General features: G+C 40.8%; 3 protein-coding genes across 4 annotated transcripts in view; all 3 read left to right on the top strand.

Moving 5' to 3' along the window:
• Nucleotides 1–1,192: 1,192 nt before the first annotated feature.
• Nucleotides 1,193–25,950, top strand: part of LOC118221348 (GTPase IMAP family member 7-like) — a 30,960-nt gene continuing 6,202 nt past the window's right edge. The window contains exons 1-3 of one of the 2 annotated variants that reach the window (XM_035406341.1): nucleotides 1,194–1,425; nucleotides 3,247–4,056; nucleotides 4,372–6,232. In XM_035406341.1, the coding sequence (XP_035262232.1) occupies nucleotides 1,404–1,425; nucleotides 3,247–4,056; nucleotides 4,372–4,733 (1,194 nt within the window). In that variant the 5' untranslated portion in view covers nucleotides 1,194–1,403 and the 3' untranslated portion in view covers nucleotides 4,734–6,232. Of the gene's footprint in view, nucleotides 1,426–3,246; nucleotides 4,057–4,371; nucleotides 6,233–25,950 lie in introns of those variants that run through there. The other variant, XM_035406339.1, reaches the window with a different exon arrangement.
• Nucleotides 6,576–11,888, top strand: LOC118221347 (zinc-binding protein A33-like). The gene is made up of 6 exons (XM_035406338.1): nucleotides 6,576–7,758; nucleotides 8,109–8,204; nucleotides 8,294–8,524; nucleotides 9,180–9,202; nucleotides 9,283–9,401; nucleotides 10,385–11,888. The coding sequence occupies exons 1-6, from the start codon at nucleotides 7,168–7,170 to the stop codon at nucleotides 10,939–10,941; spliced, it is 1,617 nt and encodes a 538-aa protein (XP_035262229.1). The 5' UTR covers nucleotides 6,576–7,167; the 3' UTR covers nucleotides 10,942–11,888.
• LOC118221349 (GTPase IMAP family member 7-like) lies at nucleotides 14,770–19,758 on the top strand. The gene is made up of 3 exons (XM_035406342.1): nucleotides 14,770–14,972; nucleotides 17,341–18,150; nucleotides 19,002–19,758. Exons 1-3 carry the CDS (start codon nucleotides 14,951–14,953, stop codon nucleotides 19,364–19,366), a joined length of 1,197 nt encoding a protein of 398 aa, XP_035262233.1. The 5' UTR covers nucleotides 14,770–14,950; the 3' UTR covers nucleotides 19,367–19,758.

Genomic DNA, 25,950 nt, shown 5'->3' with positions numbered 1-25,950 from the left:
AGGTACCAATCAGCTGTCTTGTTCAGAGCAATTAGGGGTTAGGTGTCTTGCTCATGGACACTTCAACCCTCCAACTGCCAGACAACCGCTCTTACCTCCTGAGCTATGTCACCCCCTAACAACGGAGACCAGGGCACTGTTTACATTTAGCAACAGTGACTACCAGCAGACTCTGAAGTGCTCCAAGACCAGGGCTACAGACCCAGTTTGGAAACGATTTACCATGCCCTCCCAATCTTTACTGCCTTATACAACGAAGGACGATTATAACTGATTTTTTTTTTTTACACACCTCCAGTGAATATTTTAAGGCACTGGATGATTTGAATCTATTTGAAAACTTGAATGAATTATGGTGACTGTGTTTTACGTGCATGGTTTAGCGGCTGTCTGGAAATGATTCGTCTGTAACAGCAATTAAGGTGCACTGTTTGCCAGACCTTTCGTGGGATTGTTCCGTTAACAAATCTGCTACCTGGCATGGTTTGTACGTCTAGAAATGAATGCACCGAGCAGCGGTTTGTTAGCTCCAGTGTTGGAAGGTAGTTTTTAACCAACCATTGCTCAGCCTATTTGACTTCTCAGATGTCTTCGTTCGCCGTGCTTTCAAAAGGGGCTTGTTAATAAAAATCAGATAATCCACAGAGCTTTAAAAAATCAGATTTAGTGGTCTTGCCGATGAAAATGCACCTATTTTATTTTTAAACTGTTACGCTATCTTTTTGACGATTAACTGATTTTACTAAATCTGATCATATAAATGTTTTGACGTGAATAACAAGACGACATGGGAATTTCCAATGGTTGATTGTGGATTATTTATTATTATTATGATCATTACATATTCTTCATAAAGTTGGCACGCTTGTTAACCAAGCAAATAAATTAATATAGTTTGAGATTGATTATTGTGTAGGCTACGTTGCGATTTAAGTTTATGGTAATTCTTTAAAGCGTTTACTTTCTCACGTATTTACATGATTTAACAAAGTATTACCAAATTAACAAACTGAAAAGGGTCTCTCACCAAGTATTCACTTGACCCATAATCAACAGTCGTGAACAAACGTGAAATACACGATGTAATCCCACTGCAGACTGCGAGAGCTACTAGGAATATAGAGCTTTAAGTAAGCCTTTGCGCGACACAGACGGAACCCGTGCTGCTTACGCGCCGTTTACACTACGCGTGCGGTGGGTGCCCGGCGTAAGAAAACGAAAGTAAGATATGAACTACGGCGAAGTCGGCAATGGCGCACAGGCCTACATTTTGACAAGTTTCTCATGCCATATATAATTTCAGCGTTTCCAGTTTGGTCCAAGGATAATGCATCAAGTAATTTGCGGTCATTTTTGGTTTTCAACTGGTTGATTTAACTGACGAGAACCGACAAGAAAAAGCAATGTCGATGTTGCATCATGGAGGTAAGGCTACGAAAATACGCCATTTAGAGCTGACACGAATGTACCTAAAGTGGTTATAGAGGTTATTCTAATGGTGCTTTCACATCTGCCTCGTTTGGTGTGGATCAGTCGAACTTATTTTCTAAGTTCGATTCGACCTGTGTCAAACACTTGGGTGCGCAACGGACAAACGAACCGTGCTTCGCAAAACACGTCTCGGTCCTCTTCCAAGTTTACTTTGGTTCGGTTCGATGCTGATGAGAACATTATTTTACAGTGGTCCGGATCAAAAATGTTATCCGGGCCAATGATAGGAAATGTAGGCTGTGAATTGTGAATAAGGTCAATATTGTAAACTGAAGGATAACATACAAGGCTCCATTTTATCTGCGATAGAGTGAAGCAATTAGCTGCGCTTGCGGGTGCACTTTGACCGAAATGGAGATCAAGTAGGCTACCTTATAAAATATGGGCTGATGACTACGTAAGGCAGCAGATGGAGAAAACCTTTAAAATTCATATGCATTTATGACATTTAGTCAGAAGCTTAGCGAGAGAGAATTCGGTAGACGCGACAAACAGTGCCACATTAATTCGACTGAATTAATTAGGGTATCAGAGCTACATTGTCCTCTCCTTTTTGGCAATTAGCGCGTATCAATACCAACGAACCGAGGAGATTTACTGGACTAATCGTATTTGGGACAATTGTAGTCTCGATTCGGAACGAAGGCAACATTCGAGCTTGCCTTCTTCTCAGCCCGTGAGACCCAGACGTAATTGTGAAATAAATTCAATTGCATTTTTTTTGCTATTAAAACCTTGTTGTAGGAAGCCTGTGACGCGGAATGTGTTGGAAAATTACCTCTTTTTTGTTATGGTGCAAATTTCTGAACATGCTGTAAAATGCAGCGTTGGGCTTGAGCGGTAGCAGAAATAGTCATTATGCTTCCCGGTAAAAATACTCAAAGACACAATAGTGCTAGTTTTAAAGATCAAACTTGATAGTTCACTTGTTGTGATAACATAACAAACACATGTTCAAGTTTTATTCTTATTTTATTCTTTAACTCCTCAAATAATCGTATTGTTTGTCTTCATATGTGTCCACGTCTCCTTGTTCAGTGTGATAGAGGAGGATGCAGTTCCTGTGATCTGCAGAGGCAGACATCATATTTGCAGCTACTTTTTCTAAATCCAGTACTGCAGTGTTTGCAATATCCTCATGTTGTCTTCACTGAGCAGTGTCCAACCTGTTGCTGGATTTTCTATACTGCCTTGTGTGCATGCTGTTGTTCTCAACATATAATGGTGACACAATAATTAAGATATTCCTTGGAGCACATGGGTTATAAGTTTAGGGCTATGCATCTTGATTGTGGGGGTAAGGTGTGTGGCTTTTGGAGGAAGGGGGGGTCTAGAACCTAGTCACCCACCAACTGATTACAATAGTGACACAATTGTAAGATATAAGATGTGGGCCAATAGGCCTCAAAAGTGGTAAATGTAAATTTGCATGTATACAGATGTTTTAACGCTTTTACATTATTAAGCAAACCTGTGAAAGCTTTTTACATGGCAAATTCATTTACATTTAAGCTTTTGGTAGACAATCTTATCCTGAGCGAATCCCTCAGCTTTTTATAAAAACATACAATTACACACCTGGAAAGCATTTTGGGATAAATAACCTTTGCTGAAAGGTACAGAGATGGTGACTTTCCTGAGAATTGAACCTGCAACCTTGCGTTGCAAAACCAGTTCCCTAACCATTATACTACCCCACTGTCTCTGTAAGTAATGTCCTCAGCACTTACAGCCATGTCTCCTTCTCTCTGACAGAGGAGCCCCCCCAGCTCTCCGATCTGAGACTGGTCCTTCTGGGAAAGAGGGGTGCTGGGAAGTCTGCTGCAGGGAACGCCATATTTGGGAAAGATGAGTTCCGCGGGAATGAAGGGGTGTCGTGTGTGAAGAGACAGGCGGAGGTGGCGGGAAGGTGCGTCACTGTTGTGGACACTCCAGGGTGGGACAGGGTCAGTACCTTTCGCACGCCTGAACAGGTGAAACAGGAAATGACCCGTAGTGCGTTCCTGTGTCCTCCGGGACCCCACGCTGTCCTTCTGACCATCCCTGTGGAGGAACTCCCGCAGAGGGAAAAGAAATCGGTGAAGACCCACATGCAGCTGCTGGGAGAGAGGATCTGGAGACACACTTTAGTGCTGTTCACCTGCGAAGAGGAAATGGAGAGGAGCGCCATCGAGGAGCACATCAGCAAAGAGAAGTCTCTGCAGTGGCTGGTGGAGCAGTGCGGCTACAGGTACCATGTCCTGAACATCGCCAAGGACTGCTCCCGCACCCAAGTCATGGACCTGTTCGGGAAGATCGAGCAGATGGTGGCAGAAAACCGCGGCAAGGTCTACCTGCCCCAGGTTTACTATGACATCATAGAGAGCGCAAGGCCAAAGGAATACACTGAGCTGAGACAAGAATATGACCAGCGTGAACTGCAACTCAAACAGAGCTGGAGAACAAAGGAAGATGAGTATAAGGCACAGATTGAGAAACTTAAGAAACAGGTTGAGGAGCTAAACACAAGAGAAACAGAGATTAAACCAAGGAAGAGGAGTGGCAGTCTTGAGACCCCACCTGACAGTAAGTATCAAAACATTATATATATACACACACACACTGTTTTAGCACATAAAAATGTCGACAGGTAAAACCATCATACATAATGCAGACAATATCAGGCATCGTTATTTCGTACATACACAATATGATGGCTGTACCTGCTGCTATTTTGAATGTAAGTGATTTAAAGGTCATTGGTGGGCTGGTGGCTCATTCTGTGAAGTCACTGTTCCACTGCACAGATGGGCCCCATCCAGTCTTGTTCATGCCAGTACAGACTGTGGTTGAAAAGGGGCTTATATATGTAACTTTAATGTTCTGATACTTTTGTGTCAGTGTCAGCAGAAAAAGCAGAGAAGGAGGTGGAGCAGAGCAGAGGGCTGAGGGTGGACCTGGAGACCGTCAAACAGGGATACAGAGAAGAGGCCATGGCCATTGTGCAGCACTATGTCAAGCCTATTCTAGTCTTTCTGGTGGCCATAGTGGGTGCACTATTGGGATCCATAGTGGGGTCGTTTAGAGGGCCTTATGGGGCAGCTGTTGGTGTTCCCATTGGTGTGCTTGTAGCGCTTCTGCTAGCATCGGTAGTGAGAACAGAGGCCAGAGCTGCGAGAGGTACTCCTCCCAGTGTGGGGACTTGCAGCAGCCCAATTCAGAGAGATCCACTACAGGGCACACTTTCCACTGCACACAGATGAGGGGGGGCTCAGACCTACAACAGCAATAGACCAGAGGACTGTGTGTGTGTGTGTGTGTGTGTGTGCGTTTGTGTAGGTGTGTTTGTATTTGTGTGAATCTGTGTGTATGTGTATGTGGTAGATGTAGTTTATTTTATAATAATGTAAATAGTGCCTCAGAAACAAAAGAAACGTCTAATGAAAAATTAACACTAACCCCTTATACTCCAAACAACAAACTATCCCAAAATGAACCTAAATGCACCTAATCATACAGGTACACCGTATACCTCCCCAACCACCGACAACCTTTGATCGTGGCAAAGTGTGCTTGTAGATACTTTGTGGCGACTACTTCATTCTGATGGTAAGGTTTAATGTGAGTGAGGTTTAGATTCAATGGGGCTGGCTGCAATCAACCCTGGCTGTGTTGATTTAGTGACTGAGAGGGCAGTTACTTTTTCACATGGGTGATATGGGTGTTTGATAACCTTTTTCATTAAATGAATGATGTAATAATTTAAATGTTGTTGTGTTTACTCAGGTTCCCTTTGTCTAATATTACATTTTGTCTAAAGATGTAAAACCATTCAGTGCGACAAATAAGCAATAATAGAGAAAATCAGGAAGGGGGTAAATATTTTTAACAGTACTGTATGTCAGTGCTTGATGGCCAGGGAAGTTGTCATGCCTTTGTGGGGTGTGGTGGGTTGGATCTTGTGGGATCTATTCTGTAAAAATATGTATTTTTATATATATATTTTATATATATGTAAAAAAAAAAAATAATATTTTACATTCATGGTGCTATTAGTGTAGCAGTGTAGTATGATGGGTAAGGAATTGGTCTTGTGAACAGAAGTTCACAAGTTCAAAGTTCGATTCCCGGGTAGGACACTGCCGATGTACCCTTGAGCAAGGTACTTAACCTGCATTGCTTCAGTATATATCCAGCTGTATAAATGGATGCAATGTAAATACTATGTAGAATGTTGTGTAAGTCGCTCTGGATAAGAGTGTCTGCTAAATGCCTGTAATGTAATTTGTTTTAACAGACTCCTGAGCCTAGAACAAAGGCCTAGAACAAGGGTTCCTAAACCCTTGTGTATGCTGCTTTTCATTCCAATCACAGTCGCAATCCCAGAATTTTAACAAGCTGTTATATCAGCCCCAGGACTGGGTTTGAGAACCAAATCCCTGGCCTAGAATCAAGACTAGGTACTGATAGCTCATTTATACCTGCATTAAGGAATCAATTGACTAATCCTGACTAATCAGAAACACCTGTGCCCTGAAATAGTGGGGTGTTGATTGTATAAAAAGTGTTGTTATCTCTACTTGGTGAAACCAAAGTACATAAAGATTTATTTTAATAAAAACTGAGAAGCTTCACTTTAACCACATGTGAATTGTTTGATTTACAAATCTGAAGTTGTGGAGTACAGGGCCAAATCATATAGCCTACACTTATGACTGCAGCTTTTCTTTTCTCTTTCGGGGGAAAAGAGGCATCAGTGTGTGTGTGTGTGTGTGTGTGTGTGTGTGTGTATTGGGATGGCAGGTATTGGGATGGCAGGCATGCCCCATATACTGTTTTACATATATAGCAAACCGAAACTGCTAAACAGTACACGCTCATCAGACTGTACAAATTCACACAAGGACAGCCATAATCCACAACCGTTTCTTACAGGGTCACTACGCATTTCCCACTCTCATAATAAAACGCTTTGCAAAAAGAAATGATATCTCATAAAAAACACGTTTTCAACGTACAAAAATGCCAAGTTACTCAAAGGTATTGATATCAAAATGACGCCAAGTTACGGTACTACAAACAATATAGGCTATCTTGCCTCACCGAAATTAAATAAGATGTATTCTAAAGCAATGCTACCCAATATTTCCTCAGTTCTTTCAAGTTCTTACACTGCATGACTGGACTGTTTAGCTTTTGAAAGGTTGTGACATTTGACCAATGGCAACAGTTACACCACACGATAGCCTGTCCTCACCAAAAGGCTGAAGTGAAGTAAAACAAAGACAGCCATTACACTGCATGACTGGACCACCGAGCATTTGTTGGCGTGTCCCCAAAATACATATTCCTTCCCTGACCACTGATGGCCGAGATATAGAGTATAATACAATTATATTTAATTTTATCTGAATTTCCTAAAATTTATATAATTAACAATGCTTTTTTTTCTTTTTCTTTTTTTACTTGGCTATGTAATTTTCAAGCTAAGTAAACCTCTGTTGTAATGTTCTTGCTCATGCATTCTTCACACAGCTGAAGTGCATCTCATGAGGGCACAATCCATGCAAGACTTGTCCTGTAAAACGTATCCAATTGTGCTTGTTATTATACACTACAGAACATTTTATTAACAGTTCTTTAATAGTTTATATAAACGGACCACTACCACATTCCAACACACACTCATGCAGACGCATGCTGCGTAAAGGTGATGATGGACTTGCTTTTGGAATACTTCCTGAATTAAACTTGTTTGACTGGAATATCCAGGAAGTGTGCAACAGAGGTGAACCTTTAACAATGGCAGAGAGACCACTTCTCACGGAGTTCCTTCGCTGTCATGTTTGTTCTGAAATTTTCAAAGACCCTGTGTCTCTTCACTGCAACCACAGCTTCTGTAAAATGTGTATTTATCGGTTATGGGAGAAGAAAAATATCAGAAACTGCCCCATTTGTAACAGAAGATCTTCTATGACTCAGCCTGATGTGAATTTTAGCCTGAAAGTGCTCGCAGACTCGTATGTACAGAGGAAGGAATCGGAAGCAGGTGAAGAGAAGGAGGTAGACTTCAGTAAAGAGAGAGTTACTGAAGAGGAGATAGTGAAAGTCTTTCGTAAAGAGGGATCTGTTGGAGGAGTGGAGAGAGTGACGATGTGCAACAAACACACGGAGAGGCCCAGGTGGTTCTGTGTGGACGAGAGGATGGCTTTGTGTCCTCTCTGTGAATCTGAACATCACTCCACTCACAAAATAATCTCTCTGGAGGAGTCTGTGTCTGACCTGAAGGTAAGAACTTGTCTGAGTCATCCCAATTTCAGTGAATATTTCTGTGAGTCCAAACTGTGAGAAAAGAATAAGAAGATCTAAAATGGCTTCATAAAAAAATAATTTCAACATAATGTATAAATACAGTAAGAGCTATAGAAAAGGCCCTGTCTAAAAATATTGTGTTACTGCTTGTTTGTTTGTTTGTATTTGCTACACTGAATAAATAAGGTGTTCTATTTGCTTATCTTTAATGTGCTTTTTTATTTTTACATTTTTGTGAAAAAACTGTATAGAATATTCATATGAATCATGGTATACTTCACTCATTTGTGATGTTATATGAATATTCTTGTGTCATTCCATTCCAGGAAAAGCTTAAAAGAAGCCTCAAACCTGTGCAGGATCAACTAGTAAAGTGCCAAAAATTCAAAACCCAATATGAGAAAGTGGTACAATGCACAAAGGTGAGCTGCAGTGTTTCATACTGATATGCTGTGCTTTATATGAGATATTATACATGCACAATATGGTGGTGATTATTCCTCTTGTACAGAAACAAGCATTGGTAACCGAGAAGCAGATTAAGGCAGAGTTTGAGAAGCTCCACCAGTTCCTGCGAGAGGAAGAGGAGGCCAGACTGGCAGCACTGAGGGAGGAAGAGAAGAAGAAGGGGGAGGCTATCATTGAAGAGCTCAAGAAGATCCAGGAGCAGATCTCGTGTCTCTCAGATAGGATCAGCACAGTGGAACAGGAACTGAAGGAACAGGATGTGCCGTTCCTTAAGGTACTCTCATGACAGGCTAAAAACATTCATATAGCCAAAATGCATTCACATAATCACAATAGTGTGCACTCACATAGTGGTGTAGTGCTGGCAAAACTGAACTTGGCCAGTTTGATTTCCCCGAGAAAATATTGCCATTGTACAAGTTGCTTGACTGGACAATGTCAGAGGCCTGAATAATCAAGCTGAAAGGCCTCTTTCATCCAGAAATTTTAACAGGGCTCGAAAGTGCTCCCATTTTTGGAGCATTTACTCCTGAAAATGATGTGTGCTCCCTGGACAAATAACCTAGGAGCACATCTACTAATTAGGATGTATTAAGTTCACTCCTAATTTTTTCTGCTTCGGAGCACATGTGCTCCATGGAAAAAAAATGTTAGCATAGAGCTCTGTTTAACTAACTCTATCTGTAATCATAAACTATCAATGGTGTAGTATCCACAATGAATACATTTTTTTAAATCTTTTAAATGATCTTTTATTGAAACTCTTGGGATGTTTAAGGCGTGGCTTAACGCAGGGCTGTATCATCTAGAGTCTAGACTGTAGACAAATGATGAGCCTAGATGGACTGAATGGACTGTTCTCATCATTCTATATGATGAGTCACTATGTATTCTGATATTCGAAAGTAACTGTCTTTTTGTCTTTTCAGAAGTTCAGCCAGACCTCAGTGAGGTATGTAATGATCATTATGTCAGTCACTGGTGTTGTGACTCCTTCCCCATGGCTTGAGTGACTCCTGCTTGTCATTGCAGAGCCCAGTGCACACTGCAGGATCCAGAGCTGCTCTCAGGGGCACTGATAGATGTGGCCAAACACCTGGGCAACCTGAAGTTCAGAGTCTGGGAGAAGATGCTGGAGATGGTGCAGTACAGTGAGTATCTAGGGAATGAGGCTACAAAGGCGATCATCATATAATAGTATAGTAATTTAATATAATTCTGCATATAACCTTGGTAAATAAAATGAAATATACAATGCAGTCTGGATGCAGTTTGACCTGATATGCATTTAAGATGACAGTCAGTGATGACTGAAATTTAAGCTCATAATCTACACTTTAACCTCATATTTATTGTTTTATTTCAAATCCAATGTGCCAGTGCATTACAGAGCAAAAATCACAAACATTCAATTCACATGTATCCTCTTAAAGGATATGACACTGAAAATGTTTCCAAAAATATAAATCAGTGAAAATTAAAAATGGTATAGGAAACAAATGCATGTTTTTGGAAATTTTGCAGAATCCCCTGCTTCTTCCAGGTATACCCCCCCCCCCCCCACCACCACCACCACCACCACCACCACCCATGAAAACAAACAAGCAAACAAATTAATTAATTGAAACATGGAAAGCCTTGAAGACCAATAAATCACAGGAGTACATCATAAGTGATTTACGGGTATTTCTTGAGATCACTGGTGTACTGAAAGATCTATTTGCAGAAGTTTGATCTTTCTGGGCAGGGGTGAGGTTTTTTGTTCAAATTGTCTTGGCCCACAGATGCAACACAACCTCATAACAAAGATCCAAAAAGATCCACCACCATATTTCACCATAGGTGTGACACCCTTTTCAACGTGAGCATCCCTCTTAAGATTCCAAATCCGCAGCTGGTATGCCTGGCCAAAAAGCTCAATTTTGGTCTCATCTGACCATAGTACCCAGTTCCAATCAAAGTTCAGCATTTCACCCCTCAGTTGAGATCAGTTATGGTCAGATGAGACCATTCACAGTATGTGTATATGTTTATGTGCCATATATGATCAGATGGGACCATATATATGCATATTTTTTTTGTTTATTGGCCGCTTCATATGGATCTTTTCCATTTTCACTCATTTATCCTACAGCTCCTGTGACCTTGGACCCAAACTCTGCACATCCCAGACTTTCTTTGTCTGATGACCTAACCAATGTGAGATATGCTGACATTACACAGCCACTTCCTGACAACCCAGAGAGGTTTAATTACTGTGTGAACGTGTTGGGCTCAGAGGGGTTTACCTCAGGGAAACACAGCTGGGAGGTGGACGTGAAGAACAAACCTCAGTGGACCATAGGAGTGGCTAAAGAGTCTATCGGCAGGAAGGGACAGGTCACATGCAGCCCACTGAGGGGATACTGGGTTCTGTTGCTGAGGGATGGCGATCAGTATTACTCGGCTTCTGGAACACACCTCACCCTTGAGAGGAAACCCCAGAAGATCAGAGTGGAGCTGGACTATGACAAGGGAGAGGTGTCCTTCTTCGACCCCAGTGACATGTCGCATATTTACACTTTTATAGATACTTTTACAGAGAGGGTCTTCCCATATATATCTCCCTGTGGAAATGACGATGGCAGTAACCCTGGAGCTCTGCAGATATGCCCATTGAAGGTTTCTATAACAGTGGTGCCACTACAATGATGCTGTTGTTCAGAGTGATATCAGAAAAAAATATTTACTGGGATGACTGTCTATTCTGTGTCCAGATTTAAATCGCTTTTGAAGACCAACCTTTCCAGGATTGTTTTTAAATTTTCTGTAATGACATGTACTATCATACTTGACTGTAGTTATTCGTTTTGGTTTTCCTATTTTGAAAAATAACAGAAATAAATAAAATCTCCTTGATGCAAAGCACTCTGTGAACAGACTGTTGAAAGGTGCTATATAGGTCCAGTCAATCTTTTATTATTAAAATTAATTAATTGAGTGTGTATAGCAAGACAAGTAAGAAGGGCAGTTAGGAGCTCCTGTAAGGTAAGAAACAACGATTAACATGACAGTTAATTTGAACTTAAAACAGACAAGGCAAGGGAACTGACTACTGTTAACAGTTAAAGAAGGCTTAAATCACGCATCTTAACAATTAGTGGTATTAGTGCCAACAAGACAACAACAGCAAACAATGTGAATTACTTGGAACTGACATGAATTGCTAATATTTAGCCAGACAAAAATGCAAAAAAATGGCTTCCTATTAATTTCTGTTGTATAACATAACACAGAAGTTGAGCTGCATTGTTTGCATTGTCCTGCCCCAATCCCCACAACACACACACATAAAATCTGTTGGATAATTCAAGAATGTTTGTTTTGTTGTTTTTGCAATGAACCCTTGAATATTTTAATTTCATTTTCATCATGAATTCTATTTCAGTGTGCTTTTTTTCAGTATTCAGCTGATATGTATGTGAATGCTGGATAACGTAGCACTTCTGTACACATTGTAAGAAAGTTGTTAGCAATGTCACGGGTCACAAATCAGTGCCTTTGGTTTGTAGGTAGTGCCTTTGGGGCGACTTTGTAGGTAGTGCCACTGGGGCGACATAGCTCAGGAGGTAAGACTGATTGTCTGGCAGTCAGAGGGTTGCCGGTTCAAACCCTGCCCTGGGCGTGTCGAAGTGTCCTTGAGCAAGACACCTAATCCCTAACTGCTCTGGCGAATGAGAGGCATCAATTGTAAAGCGCTTTGGATAAAAGCGCTATATAAATGCAGTCCATTTACCATTACCTTTGGTTTTATGGAAGGCTGAAAGTTTGCATTTACCAGTTGAACAATTATAATATCCCTTGAGCACCGGCTTTAACCTCCAAAGCTTAATTAAATATCCGACTGTGCAAATGGCTCATTTCGGAAAAAAAACAAACATAAGCTCTGCCAAGTGACCGTAGGTCTGGGTGTGTGTTAAGCAGGCAGACTCATGATGATGTGAACTGAACCAACACTAAAGAAACTTGTGTTTTCATGTCTGTTATGAGCCTGCACAATATTTAAAATCTGTTAAAAGTTATTTTTACAAGCTCTGCCTTACAGATATACCCAACTCAGTATGCATTGACAAATGTATTTTAAGCATGTTTTAGATATATTTACTTTATTGGACTGGGTTGTTGTTCTATTGCTTTGTCTGACTTTTGCTGAAGGGGGCGCTCTTGCCACAAAGTTTGGCACAGATCTTTTATATGTTCCCCTGTCTTAGCAGCGAATAACCTTATAGCCTTGAACTGTGATTTTTTTTCTTTTTCTTTTTAAGGTGGTTGCAGCACTGCATATCCGTGTAGCTTTAATGAAGTGAAGCACAGGCAGATGTTTCTGCCAGTGACCACAGTCTGTTAGTTGATTTCCCCCAGTCTCTGGAAGCTCTGTCATTGTGTCCTCCCACAGATTCTTTAGACGCCCCAGATATTCAGCTCCAATGTTTCCATCCATCCTCTCTGGCTCTTATATGGAGGAGTTTCCAGTACAATACAGAATGTCTGTTAGCATGATCCGTTAGTCTTGCCCTTGGGCACACCCCAGTATGAACTTTCAGATGATGCCTGGAATTGGGATGTTTTGGCTTCAAGGGCAGGGAGGCAGAACCTTTCAGAGTTAAGAACAGTTGGTAGCTGGTTGGCCTAAAGAGTCTGTGATCGTCGCCAGTGGACGAATAAATCGTAATGTCACTGGGAGGAGAGAGGTGGGAGCCTTTTTACTTGTATTCTGTATGTACTTTTGCAATTAAAGAAAATGTTATTTTAAAACTGCAATTTCAAATTTCAATTTGCTGTTTACTGTGTAAATATTTTTGTGTGTGTTTGCTGTGTCTCTCTGAATGATTATCCCCACTGTAAGATGCATAAAAAACTATAAAAATTCACAAAAAATAGATAAATGTACCATGCCTGTATGAAGTATGTGATCTTCCGAATGAAACTGGTTGTATTTGCTTTGGTTGGTTTCTTGCTGAACCTACTGTTAGCTTTCTTCGAAAAAAATAAATATATGAATAAAAATACATTTTAAATAACTTAAAACTTATAACTATAAAAATAACAACATCATGTCTTAAAAGAGACATTTATGCTCCCACTTAGATTAATAATTGCCAATAAATAAATAAAATATCAGAGATTTGATTTTTCATATTTATATAACGTTTGTACCCAAATTATATAGAAATGTGACAATGGGAGGTTATGAGCTCCTCTCTGTCGTTGCCTGTACCTGGGCCCTGATCCCGGAGTGCCGCAAGATCTTCTGCAGCGCCCAGCTTGAGGGACTACCTACTGACAGCATCAGCTTCATGTCATCCGTTCTTTTGTTGTTACACCATTCTTTCGTTGTTAGACCCTGAGTGAGACGCATTGTGTTACATGGATTCAGTGACATTCCCCATTGTAAGTTATGTCTCTCCCTTATTGCCTTGCTATTCAGTGCTAATAAATGGGTTGAAGGCCAGTTCTGAGTGTCATCATTCTGCCAACACCGTTCACAACTATATTGATGGTATGAAAGAAAATGTCACAAATTTAGTTAAAATTCTTCACACATATATTATAACATGGCTTCACATACCACTAGATATCATTCAGTTTCAAGTGCTTGAATCACATTGTATATGCATGGCGTAACAGTATGTAACAACAACAACCTTTTCAAAATTAAACAGGATCATTTTGGATAACGCAGCTCAGTTCTTTGTCTTCTCCGCATGTTCAACGCGTTTCATCAAAATGGTAATCATAATTAAAATATTCACCTTTGACCGGTTTTACTTCCTTCATTGTTATATACATTATGAATACATAAGTCTATGAATAATACACGCAGGTGGGGAAAAACATGTTTGTATCACACAACATGTCACTGTAAGAAGATAATGTTGTTTGCATACGCTTTTAAGGTAATACACAACATTGGGGCACGTTGGAACATTTTCACATCCGCCACTTTCTGCAAAACTGTAAGAAACTGGTAAGTGCTGGAAGCTGAAAATCTAGTTTTGGTGTCTATTTGTAGCTAACAGACATATGTACTATACATGTATAGCAAAAAATAGTAATAAAACCCAAATATTTTTTAAATAAATAAGCTTAATTAAAAACGTGACCCCGCCCTCCCCTGCTCCAAGACCAGCGCTACAGACCCGGTCTGTAAACGATTACCTTGCCCTCCAAGGACGGTTATAACTGAAAGTTTTTTTTTTACACACCTCTTGTTAATACTTTAAGGCCATGGACGATTTGAAGCTATTTGAAAACTTGAAAAAATTATGGTGAATGTGATTTACATGCATGGTTTAGCGGCTGTCTGAAAAGTATTCGTCTGTATCAGCAATTAAGTTAACTGTTTGCCAGACCTTTCGTGGAATTGTTCCGTTAACAAATCTGCTACCTGGCGTGGTTTGTGTCTATGAGCAGGAAGCATCTTCACTCTGGATCAAACATTAACTACAGTATATTACGTCTGCGTACCAGGATGTCAAAACTAAGAAAAGAAAAGTAAGATGTGAACTGCGGCGAAAGTCGGCAATGGCGCATACATTTTGACAAGTCTCTCAATTTCAGCGTTTCCAGTTTGGTCCAAGGACAATGTATTAAGTAATTTGGGGTCATTTTTCGTTTTCAACTGATTAATTTAACGGACGAGAACAGACAAGAAAAAGCAATGTCGATGTTGCATCTTCAAGGTAAGGGCCACGAAAATACTACGCCATTTGGAGCTGACACGAATGCGCCGAAAGAGGTTATGGTGCTTTCACACCTGTACCTCGTTTGGTGTGGATTTGTCGAATTTATTTTCCAAGTTCGGTTCGTTTTGACAGGTGTGAAAGCTCCACCAACTCTTGGGTGCGCACCGAACAAGCGAAGTCTCGGTCCTCTTTCAAGTTAACTTTGGTGTGATTCGATGCTGATGAGAACACAATTTTACAGTGGTCCGGACCATGTCAATGTTATCCGGACCAATTATAGGAAATGTAGGCTGTGAATTGTGAATATGGTGAATATTGTAAACTGAAGGAGAACATACAAAGCTCCATTTTATCTGCAATAAAGTGAAGCAATTAGCTGCGCTTGCGGGTGCACTTTGACCGAAATGGAGATCAAGTACCTTATAAAATATGGGCTGATGACTACGTAAGGCAGCAACTGGAGAAAACCTTTTACATGCATCTACGTTTATGACATATTCAGAAGCTGAGCGAGAGAGAATTCGGTAGACGCGGCGAACAGTGCCACATAATGTAATTGCACTGAATTGATTAGCGAATAATAATTATAATGCCCTCTCCTTCTTGGCAATTAGCGCGTATCAGTACCGACGAATCGAGGAGATTTACTGAACTGATCGTCTTTGGGACAATTGTAGTCTCGATTTTGAACGAACTCAACATTTGAGCTTGCCTTCTTCTCAGCCCTCTGATACCCAGACATTGATATAATTAATTGAAAAATAAATTCAATAACTTTTTTTGTAGCTCTTAACCCTCCTCCAGGGTTCGGGTCAAATCTGACCAATTTACAACTTTCCTAAATCATAAATATTCTGTTTTTCATCTGATTGCCTCAAGACCTTATGTTTTCCTCCACACTAGGCATTTGAACATATAAAATTGCTGATCACCACTTTCATTGATTTTTGAGTGGTTTAGTCAACTTTGTCACACCTGTGGTGTTCCGGGGTTCAATATGACCGCCATAGGAAATGAATGGGTAAGACTATATTATGTTCATCCAGCAGATGGCAAACATCCCAATACACACACCCACACATCCACAACCACAACCCCTCACCCCACACCCATCCACCCCACACCACTAGTTGAAGACATTGTTTCACATCTTAACAAGGTGTTAAACAAAATTTGGTGATGATTTATGGTTTTTGTGTTAATATAAGAGCAGTTGAAACAGACCGGCCGAATTTGGCCATGAACATTATAATAATGGGGGGGGGGGGGGAGCAACGAACACTGGAGAAAGGCTAAAACCTTATTGTAGGAAGCCTCTGACACGGAATGTGTTGGAAAATTACCTCTTTTTTGTTATGGTGCAAATTTCTGAACATGCTGCAAAATGCAGCGTTGGGCTTGAGCAGTAGCAGAAATAGTCATTATGCTTCCCGGTAAAAATACTCAAAGACACAATAGTGCTAGTTTTAAAGCTCAAACTTGATATGTCAGTTGTGATAACATAACAAACACATGTTCAACTTTTATTCTTATTTCATTCTTTAACTCCTCAAATAATCGTATTGTTTGTCTTCATATGTGTCCATGTCTCCCTGTTCAGTGTGATAGAGGAGGATGCATTTCCTGTTATCTGCAGAGGCAGACATCATATTTGCAGCTACTTTTTCTAAATCCAGTACTGCAGTGTTTGCAATATCCTCATGTTGTCTTCACTGAGCAGTGTCCAACCTGTTGCTGGATTTTCTATACTGCCTTGTGTGCATGCTGTTGTTCTCAACATATAATGGTGACACAATAATTAAGATATTCCTTGGAGCACATAGGTAATGTAAAGTTTAGGGCTATGCTTCTTGATTGTGGGGGTGGGGGTGGAGGGGGGGATGGTGTGGCTTTTAGGAGGAAGGGGAGGTCTAGTGCCTAGTCACCCATCAGCTGATTACAATAGTGACACAATTGCAAGATATACATTGGAACTCTTGTAAAATTGTGGGCTAATAGGCTTCAAAAGTGGTAAATGTAAATTTGCATGCATACAGATGTTTTAACACTTTTCCATAATTAAGCAAACCTATGAAATCTTTATACATGGCAGATTAATATACATTTAAGCTTTTGGCAAGCACTCTTATCCTGAGCGAATTCCTCTGCTTTAAAAAAAAAAAAAAAAACATACAATTTATTTACACACCTGGAAAGCATTTTGGGATAAATAACCTTTGCTGAAAGGTACAACAATGGTGACTTTCCTGAGAATTGAACCTGCAACCTTGCGTTGCAAAACCAGTTCCCTAACCATTATACTACCCCACTGTCTCTGTAAGTAATGTCCTCAGCACTTACAGCCATGTCTCCTTCTCTCTGACAGAGGAGCCCCCCCAGCTCTCTGAGCTGAGACTGGTCCTTCTGGGAAAGAGGGGTGCTGGGAAGTCTGCTGCGGGGAACGCCATATTTGGGAAAGATGAGTTCCGCGGGAATGAAGGGGTGTCGTGTGTGAAGAGACAGGCGGAGGTGGCGGGAAGGAGCGTCACTGTTGTGGACACTCCAGGGTGGGACAGGGTCAGTGCCTTTCGCACGTCTGAACAGGTGAAACAGGAAATGACCCGTAGTGCGTTCCTGTGTCCTCCGGGACCCCATGCTGTCCTTCTGACCATCCCTGTGGAGGAACTCCCGCAGAGGGAAAAGAAATCGTTGAAGACCCACATGCAGCTGCTGGGAGAGAGGATCTGGAGACACACTTTAGTGCTGTTCACCTGCGAAGAGGAAATGGAGAGGAGCGCCATCGAGGAGCACATCAGCAAAGAGAAGTCTCTGCAGTGGCTGGTGGAGCAGTGCGGCTACAGGTACCATGTCCTGAACATCGCCAAGGACTGCTCCCGCACCCAAGTCATGGACCTGTTCGGGAAGATCGAGCAGATGGTGGCAGAAAACCGCGGCGAGGTCTACCTGCCCCAGGTTTACTATGACATCATAGAGAGCGCAAGGCCAAAGGAATACACTGAGCTGAGACAAGAATATGACCAGCGTGAACTGCAACTCAAACAGAGCTGGAGAAAAGAGGAAGATGAGTATAAGGCACAGATTGAGAAGCTTAAGAAACAGGTTGACCAGCTAAACACAAGAGAAACAGAGATTAAACCAAGGAAGAGGAGTGGCAGTCTTGACACCCCACCCGACGGTAAGTATCAAAACATGTATATATATATATATATATAATATCTTCTTCTTTCGGCTGCTCCCATTAGGGGTCGCCACAGCGGATCATCCGTTTCCATCTCTTCCTGTCCTCTGCATCTTCCTCTGTTGCACCAACCACCTGCATGTCCTCCCTCACCATGTCCATGAATCCCCTCTTTGGCCTTCCCCTTTTCCTCCTGCCTGGCAGCTCCATTTCCAGCATCCTTCTCCCAACATACCCAGCATCTCTCATCCGCACATGTCCAAACATCTCATTCTCGCCTCTCTCACTTTGTCTCCAAGCCGTCTGAGCTGTCCCTCTAATATACTCATTCTTCCAACCTTGTCACTCCCAACGAAAATGTTAACATCTTCAACTCTGCCACCTCCAGCTCTGTCTGCTGTCTTTTCGTCAGTGCCACCGTCTCCAAACCATACATTACATTACATTACAGGCATTTAGCAGACGCTCTTATCCAGAGCGATGTACAACAAGTGCATATACATATATATATATATATATATTCAGTGTTTAATTGCATTAATTCATATACTGTTTTAGCACATAAAAATGTCGACAAGTAAAAACATCATACATAATGCAGACAATATCAGGCATCATTATTCCGTACATACACAATATGATGGCTGTACCTGCTGCTGTTCAGAATGTAAGTGGTTTAAAGGTAATGTAAACTTGTCTTGATGGGCTGCTAGGTGGCTCATTCTGCTAAATTACTGTTCCAGTGCACAGATGGGCCCCATCCAGTCTTGTCTGTGTCAATACAGACTGTGGTTGAAAAAGGGCTTGTATATGTAACTTTAATGTTCTGATGCTTTTGTGTTTGTCAGTGTCAGCAGAAAAAGCAGAGAAGAAGGAAGCGGAGGATAGCGCAGGGCTGAGGGTGGACCTGGAGACCGTCAAACAGGGATACAGAGAAGAGGCCATGGCCATTTTGCAGCACTATGTCAAGCCTATTCTAGTCTTTCTGGCGGCCATAGTGGGTGCACTATTGGGATCCATAGTGGGGTCGTTTAAAGGGCCTTATGGGGCAGCTGTTGGTGTTCCCATTGGTATACTTGTAGCGCTTCTGCTAGCATCGGTAGTGAGAACAGAGGCCAGAGCTGCGCGAGGTACTCCTCCTAGTGTGGGGACTTGCAGCAGCCCGATTCAGAGAGATCCACTACAGGGCACACTTTCCACTGCACACAGATGAAGGGGGGGCTCAGACCAACACCAGCAATAGACCAGAGGTGTGTGTGCATGTGCATGTGTGTGTATGCGTGAGATGTCGTTTATTTTGTGATTGTGTAAATAGTGCCACAGAACCAAAATCAAACTCTATTTTAAAAAGTCATACAGGTACACTTTACACCTCCCCAACCACCGACAACCTTTGATCGTGGAAAGTGTGCTTGTAGATACTTTGTGGCGACTACTTCATTCTGATAGTAAGGTTCAATGTGAGTGAGGTTTAGATTCAACAGGGCTGGCTGCAATCAGGCCTGGCTGTGCTCAATCAGTGGAATGTAATAATCAATTAAATTTGGTTAATTGGTTGATTTAGTGACTGAGGGGGCAATTACTTTTTCACATGGGTGATATGGGTGTTTGATAACTTTTTTTATTAAATGAAGTAATAATTTAAAAATGTTTTTGTGTTTACTCAGGTTCTCTTTGTCTAATACTACACTTTTACTTTATACTTTATACTTTTGTCAAATGATATGAAACCATTCAGCATGACAAATATGCAATAATAGAGGAAATCGGGGGGGAGAATACTGTATTTACAGCACTGTTTGTCAGTGGTTGATGGCCAGGGAATTTGTCATGCCTTTGTGGGGTGTGGTGGGTTGGGTCTTGAGCGATCTATTCTGTAAAAATATGTATTTTTTAAGTTTTATTCTTTAGAATTCATGGTGTCATTAGGCTGGCAGTGTAGTATGACGGGTAAGGAACTGGTCTTGTAACCTGAGGGTCACAAGTTCGATTTCCGACACTGCCGTTGTACCCTTGAGCAAGATATTTACCTGCATTGCTTCAGTATATATCCAGCTGTATAAATGGATGCTATGTAAATGCTATGTAGAATGTTGTGTACAGTAGGTTGCTTTGGGTAAGAGTGTCTGCTAAATTACTGTAAAGTAATGTAATTTGTCTTAACAGACTCCAGAGCCCATCAAAAGCCTAGAACAAGGGTTCCCAAACTCGGTCCTGGGGACCCCCTTGTGTATGCTGGTTTTCATTCCAACCCCAGTCGCAATGACCTTTCAGATGATACCTGAAATTGGAATGTTTTGCCTTCAAGAGCAGGGAGGCAGAACCTTTCAGTGTTAAGAACAGCTGAGTATCTGGTTGGCCTAAAGAGTCTGTGATTGTCGCCAGTGGACGATTGAATTGTAATGTCACTGGGAGGAGAGAAATGGGAGATTTGATTTTTAAATGGTGCACAGATGTTTTACTCATATTCTGTATGTAGTTTTGCAATTAAATGTTATCATTTTAACACTGCTATTTCAATTTTCTTTTTACTAGGGAAATTTTTCTTGTGTGTTTGCTTAGTCCCTCTCTGAATGATTATCCCCCACTGTAAGATGCATAAAAAGCAATGAATGCACAAAAAATATATAAATATAACATGCCTGTGTGTGTAGTATGTGATCTTTCATAATGAAATTGGTTGTATTTGCTTTGGTTGGTTTCTTGCTGAACTTAATATTAGCTTTCTTGGAAAAAAATAATTATAGAAATAAAAATACATGTTAAATAACTTTAAATGTCTCTTTCAAGAGATGAAGATGTAGTAATCTTTATAGTTTATATAAGTTTTTTCCCACTTAGAAAAATAAATTTGTTGCCAAATTGTCAATAAATAAATAAAATATCAGAGATTTGATTTTTCATATTTATATAACGTTTGTACACTAATTATATAGAAATGTGACAATGGGAGGTTATGAGCTCCTCTCTGTCCTTGCCTGTAACTGGGCCCTGATCCCTGAGTGCCGCAAGATCTTCTGCGGTGCCCAACGCTGATCCCGAAGAATCACAGGGTCTACTGGATTGTTTTGTGATTCTGCCGGGGTTGTTTTTCACTTTAAAATAAGCACCCAGTTCAGACAACGGAGACCAGGGCAGATGAGTGAAGACTGTGTCAAACTGTTTTAATTGAGTAACAGTGACTACCAGCAGTTCTCCAAGACCAGGGCTACAAACACAGTCTGGAAACAATTTACCATGCCCTCCAAATCTTTACTGCCTTATACAAGGAAGGATGGTTATAACTAAAAGTTTTTTTACACACCTCCAGTGAATATTTTAAGGCCCTGGACAATTTGAAGCTGTTTTAGAACTCGAAAGAATGATGGTGAATGTGATCTATTATGGGTGTAGTATTGCAGCAGAATTATTTGCAAATGCGTGTGGAGAGTTGTGTAACTGTATCTCAATCTGTGTGCGTAATCAGATTTGTACACAGATCTGTAAATGTGTACATAAATCAAGCTGATAATCTACACTTTAACCTCATATTAATTGTTTTAGTTCAAATCCAATGTGCCAGTGCAGTACAGAGCAAAAATCACAAACATTCAATTCAAATGTATCCTCTTAAAGGATATGACACTGCTTCTTCCAGGTATCCCCCCCCCCCCCCCCCCCCCCCCACCACCACCACCCATGAAAACAAACAAGTAAACAAATTAATTAATTGAAGCCTGGAAAGCCTTGAAGACCAATAAATCACAGGAGTACATAAGTGATTTACGGGTATTTCTTGGGATCACTGGTGTACTGAAAGATATATTTGCAGAAGTTTGATTTTTCTGGGCAGGGGTGAGGTTTCTGTTCAAAATGTCTTGGCCCACAGGTGCAACAGGTGCAAGACAACCTTATAACATGAAAGATCCACCACCATATTTCACCATAGGTGTGACACCCTTTTCAACGTGAGCATCCCTCTTAAGATTCCAAATCCGCAGCTGGTATGCCTGGCCAAAAAGCTCAATTTTGGTCTCATCTGACCATAGTATCCAGTTCCAATCAAAGTTCAGCATTCCACCCCTCAGTTGAGATCAGTTATGGTCAGATGAGACCATATACAGTATGTGTATATGTTTATGTGCCATATATGATCAGATGGGACCATATATATGCATATTTATTTTTTGTTTATTGACTGCTTCATATGGATCTTTTCCTTTTTCACTCATTTATCCTACAGCTCCTGTGACCTTGGACGCAAACTCTGCACATCCCGGACTTTCTTTGTCTGATCACCTAACCAGTGTAAGACACGCTGACGTTACACAGCCACTTCCTGACAACCCAGAGAGGTTTAGCTACTGTGTGAACGTGTTGGGCTCAGAGGGGTTTACCTCAGGGAAACACAGCTTGGAGGTGGACGTGAAGAACAAACCTCAGTGGACCATAGGAGTGGCTAAAGAGTCTATCGGCAGGAAGGGACAGGTCACATGCAGCCCACTGAGGGGATACTGGGTTCTGTTGCTGAGGGATGGCGATCAGTATTACTCGGCTTCTGGAACACACCTCACCCTTGAGAGGAAACCCCAGAAGATCAGAGTGGAGCTGGACTATGACAAGGGAGAGGTGTCCTTCTTCGACCCCAGTGACATGTCGCACATTTACACTTTTATAGATACTTTTACAAAGAGGGTCTTCCCATATATATCTCCCTGTGGAAATGACGATGGCAGTAACCCTGGAGCTCTGCAGATATGCCCATTGAAGGTTTCTATAACAGTGGTGGCACTACAATGATGCTGTTGTTCAGAGTGATATCAGAAAAAAGTATTTACTGGGATGACTGTCTATTATGTGTCCAGATTTAAATCGCTTTTGAAGACCAACCTTTCCAGAATTGTTTTTAAATTTTCTGTAATGACATGTACTATCATACTTGACTGTAGTTATTCATTTTGGTTTTCCTATTTTGAAAAATAACAGAAATAAATAAAATCTCCTTGATGCAAAGCACTCTGTGAACAGACTGTTGAAAGGTGCTATATAGGTCCAGTCAATCTTTTATTATTAAAATTAATTAATTGAGTGTGTATAGCAAGACAAGTAAGAAGGGCAGTTAGGAATTCCTGTAAGGTAAGAAACAACGATTAACATGACAGTTAATTTGAACTTAAATCACGCATCTTAACAATTAGTAGTATTAGTGCCAACAAGACAACAACAGCAAACAATGTGAATTACTTGGAACTGATATGAATTGCTAATATTTAGCCAGACAAAAATGCAAAAAAATGGCTTCCTATTCATTTCTGTTGTATAACATAACACAGAAGTTGAGCTGCATTGTTTGCATTGTCCTGCCCCAATCCCCACAACACACACACATAAAATCTGTTGGATAATTCAAGAATATTTGTTTTGTTGTTTTTGCAATGAACCCTTGAATATTTTAATTTCATTTTCATTTTCATCATGAATTCTGAATTCAAATAAAATTGAATATTTCAGTGTGCTTTTTTTTCTGTATTCAGCTTATATTATGTATGTGAATTCTGGATAACGTAGCACTTCTGTATACATTGTAAGAAAGCTGTTAGCCATGTCACAGGTCACAAATCAGTGCCTTTGGTTTGTAGGTAGTGCCTTTAGTTTTATGGAAGGCTGGAAGTGTCAGGGTTCTGTGTCTTCCCCCCTTGTCATTCCTGTTTGGGCCGCCAGATGGCGGCACCCCTGCTTTGTGTCCTGTTAATTGTTTGATTGTTTCCCATTACCCCATTATTAGTTTCCTATTGTCTCGTGTTCCCTTCCCTCTCTGTGGCCTGATTGCTCATTGTGCCCTCCTGTGTCTCGTCTGCGTCGCTCCTATTTAAGTCTCCCTCTTTCCTCACTCAGGCGCTGGATCCTTTGTTTCTGTTACCGGTTTGTCTCTGGTCCTGCCTGTTACCTGTTTGTTTGCTACCTGCCTGCTTGTTTGTCGCCCATCGCCTGTTGCTCTGTTCCCTACGTTTTTTGGAAATTTTGTATTTTTGTTTTCCTGTGTTTTTGAGGGTTTTTTTTTTTCTTCTCTTTACTGCCCTGCGAGGCTTTCTGCTCCCTTTGTTCCCCCGTTCTTTATTAGTCTTGTTTTCCCCATTTTTGGATTGTTGGTTTTTACTCTGCGTTTGGGTCCATTCCCACACCCAGCCTGACAGGAAGTTTGTATTTACCAGTTGAACAATTATAATATCCCGAGCACCGGCTTTAACCTCCAAAGCTTAATTAAATATTCGACTCTGCAAATGGCTCATTTCGGAAAAAAAACAAACATAAGCTCTGCCAAGTGACCGTAGGTCTGGGTGTGTGTTAAGCAGGCAGACTCATGATGATGTGAACTGAACCAACACTAAAAACTTGTGTTTTCATGTCTGTTATGAGCCTGCACAATATTTAAAATCTGTTAAAAGTTATTTTTACAAGCTCTGCCTTACAGATATACCCAACTCGGTATGCATTGACAAATGTATTTTAAGCATGTTTTAGATATATTTACTTTATTGGACTGGGTTGTTGTTCTATTGCTTTGTCTGACTTTTGCTGAAGGGGGCGCTCTTGCCACAAAGTTTGGCACAGATGTTTTATGTTCCCCTGTCTTAGCAGCGAATAACCTTATAGCCTTGAACTGTGATTTTTTTTTTCTTCTTTTTAAGATGGTTGCAGCACTGCATATCCGTGGTGTAGCTTTAATGAATCTTTAATGAAGTGAAGCACAGGCGAATGTTTCTGCCAGTGACCACAGTCTGTTAGTTGATTTCCCCCAGTCTCTGGAAGCTCTGTCATTGTGTCCTCCCACAGATTCTTTAGATGCTCCAGATATTCAGCTCCAGTGTTTCCATCCATCCTCTGTGGCTCTTATGTGGAGGAGTTTCCAGTACAATACAGAATGTCCGTTAGCATGATCCGTTAGTCTTGTACTTGGGCACACCCCAGTATGACCTTTCAGATGATGCCTGAAATTGGAATGTTTTGGCTTCAAGGGCAGGGAGGCAGAACCTTTCAGAGTTAAGAACAGTTGAGTATCTGGTTGGCCTAAAGAGTCTGATCGTCGCCAGTGGATGATTAAATCGTAATGTCACTGGGAGGAGAGAGGTGGGAGATTCGATTTTTAAATGGTGCGCAGCTTTTTTACTTATATTCTGCATGTACTTCTGCAATCAAAGCAAATATTTGAATTTTTAAACTCCAATTTAAAATTTGTATTTGCTGTTTACAGGGTATATTTTTTCTTGTGTGTTTGCTGTGTCTCTCTGAATGCTTATCTCCCACTGTAAGATTTTTTGTGCATTTTTAAAAAATATAACTAACATACCTGTGTAAAGTGTGATCTTTCAAAATGAAACTGGTTGTTTTTGCTTTGGTTGGTTTCTTGCTGAACCTGCTGTTACTTATAACTAGAACAAAGATTATTAGAACAAAGATTACTACATCTTCATCTCTTGAAGGAGGCATTTATTTTCCCACTTAAATAATTTGGTTGCCAAATTGCCAATAAATAAAAAATATATCAGATTTAATTTTTCACATTTATATAACATTTGTACACTAATTATATAGAAATGTGACAATGGGAGGTTATGAGCTGCATTTATATAGTGCTTTTATCCAAAGCACTTCACAATTGATGCCTCTCATTCACACACACACGTTTGTATTGCTATACTTGTGAGGACTTCCCATTGACTTACATTCATTCCGTAACCTCTAACCCTAACCTTAACCCCAACCACTACATGGCTAACCTTAACCCTAAGTCCTAACCCTAAAAAAGCCTCTTGAACT

The sequence above is a fragment of the Anguilla anguilla genome, chromosome 2 (genome assembly GCF_013347855.1).
Source record: "Anguilla anguilla isolate fAngAng1 chromosome 2, fAngAng1.pri, whole genome shotgun sequence".
Classification (NCBI taxonomy): domain Eukaryota; kingdom Metazoa; phylum Chordata; class Actinopteri; order Anguilliformes; family Anguillidae; genus Anguilla; species Anguilla anguilla.
The sequence above is the reverse complement of the archived record's forward strand: the minus strand, read 5'-3'. Positions and strand labels throughout refer to the sequence as shown.

What these genes read in the sequence shown, in the direction of transcription:
- LOC118221347 (XM_035406338.1), top strand. Translation starts at nt 7,168, where the DNA reads ATGCTGCGTAAAGGTGATGATGGACTTGCTTTTGGAATACTTCCTGAA. An exon ending in AGGATGTGCCGTTCCTTAAG is followed by an intron (nt 8,525 to 9,179) that starts GTACTCTCATGA and finishes TTGTCTTTTCAG; the next exon opens with AAGTTCAGCCAGACCTCAGT. An exon ending in GCTGGAGATGGTGCAGTACA is followed by an intron (nt 9,402 to 10,384) that starts GTGAGTATCTAG and finishes TTTATCCTACAG; the next exon opens with CTCCTGTGACCTTGGACCCA.
- LOC118221349 (XM_035406342.1), top strand. Translation starts at nt 14,951, where the DNA reads ATGTCGATGTTGCATCTTCAAG. An exon ending in GTCGATGTTGCATCTTCAAG is followed by an intron (nt 14,973 to 17,340) that starts GTAAGGGCCACG and finishes TCTCTCTGACAG; the next exon opens with AGGAGCCCCCCCAGCTCTCT. An exon ending in TCTTGACACCCCACCCGACG is followed by an intron (nt 18,151 to 19,001) that starts GTAAGTATCAAA and finishes TGTGTTTGTCAG; the next exon opens with TGTCAGCAGAAAAAGCAGAG.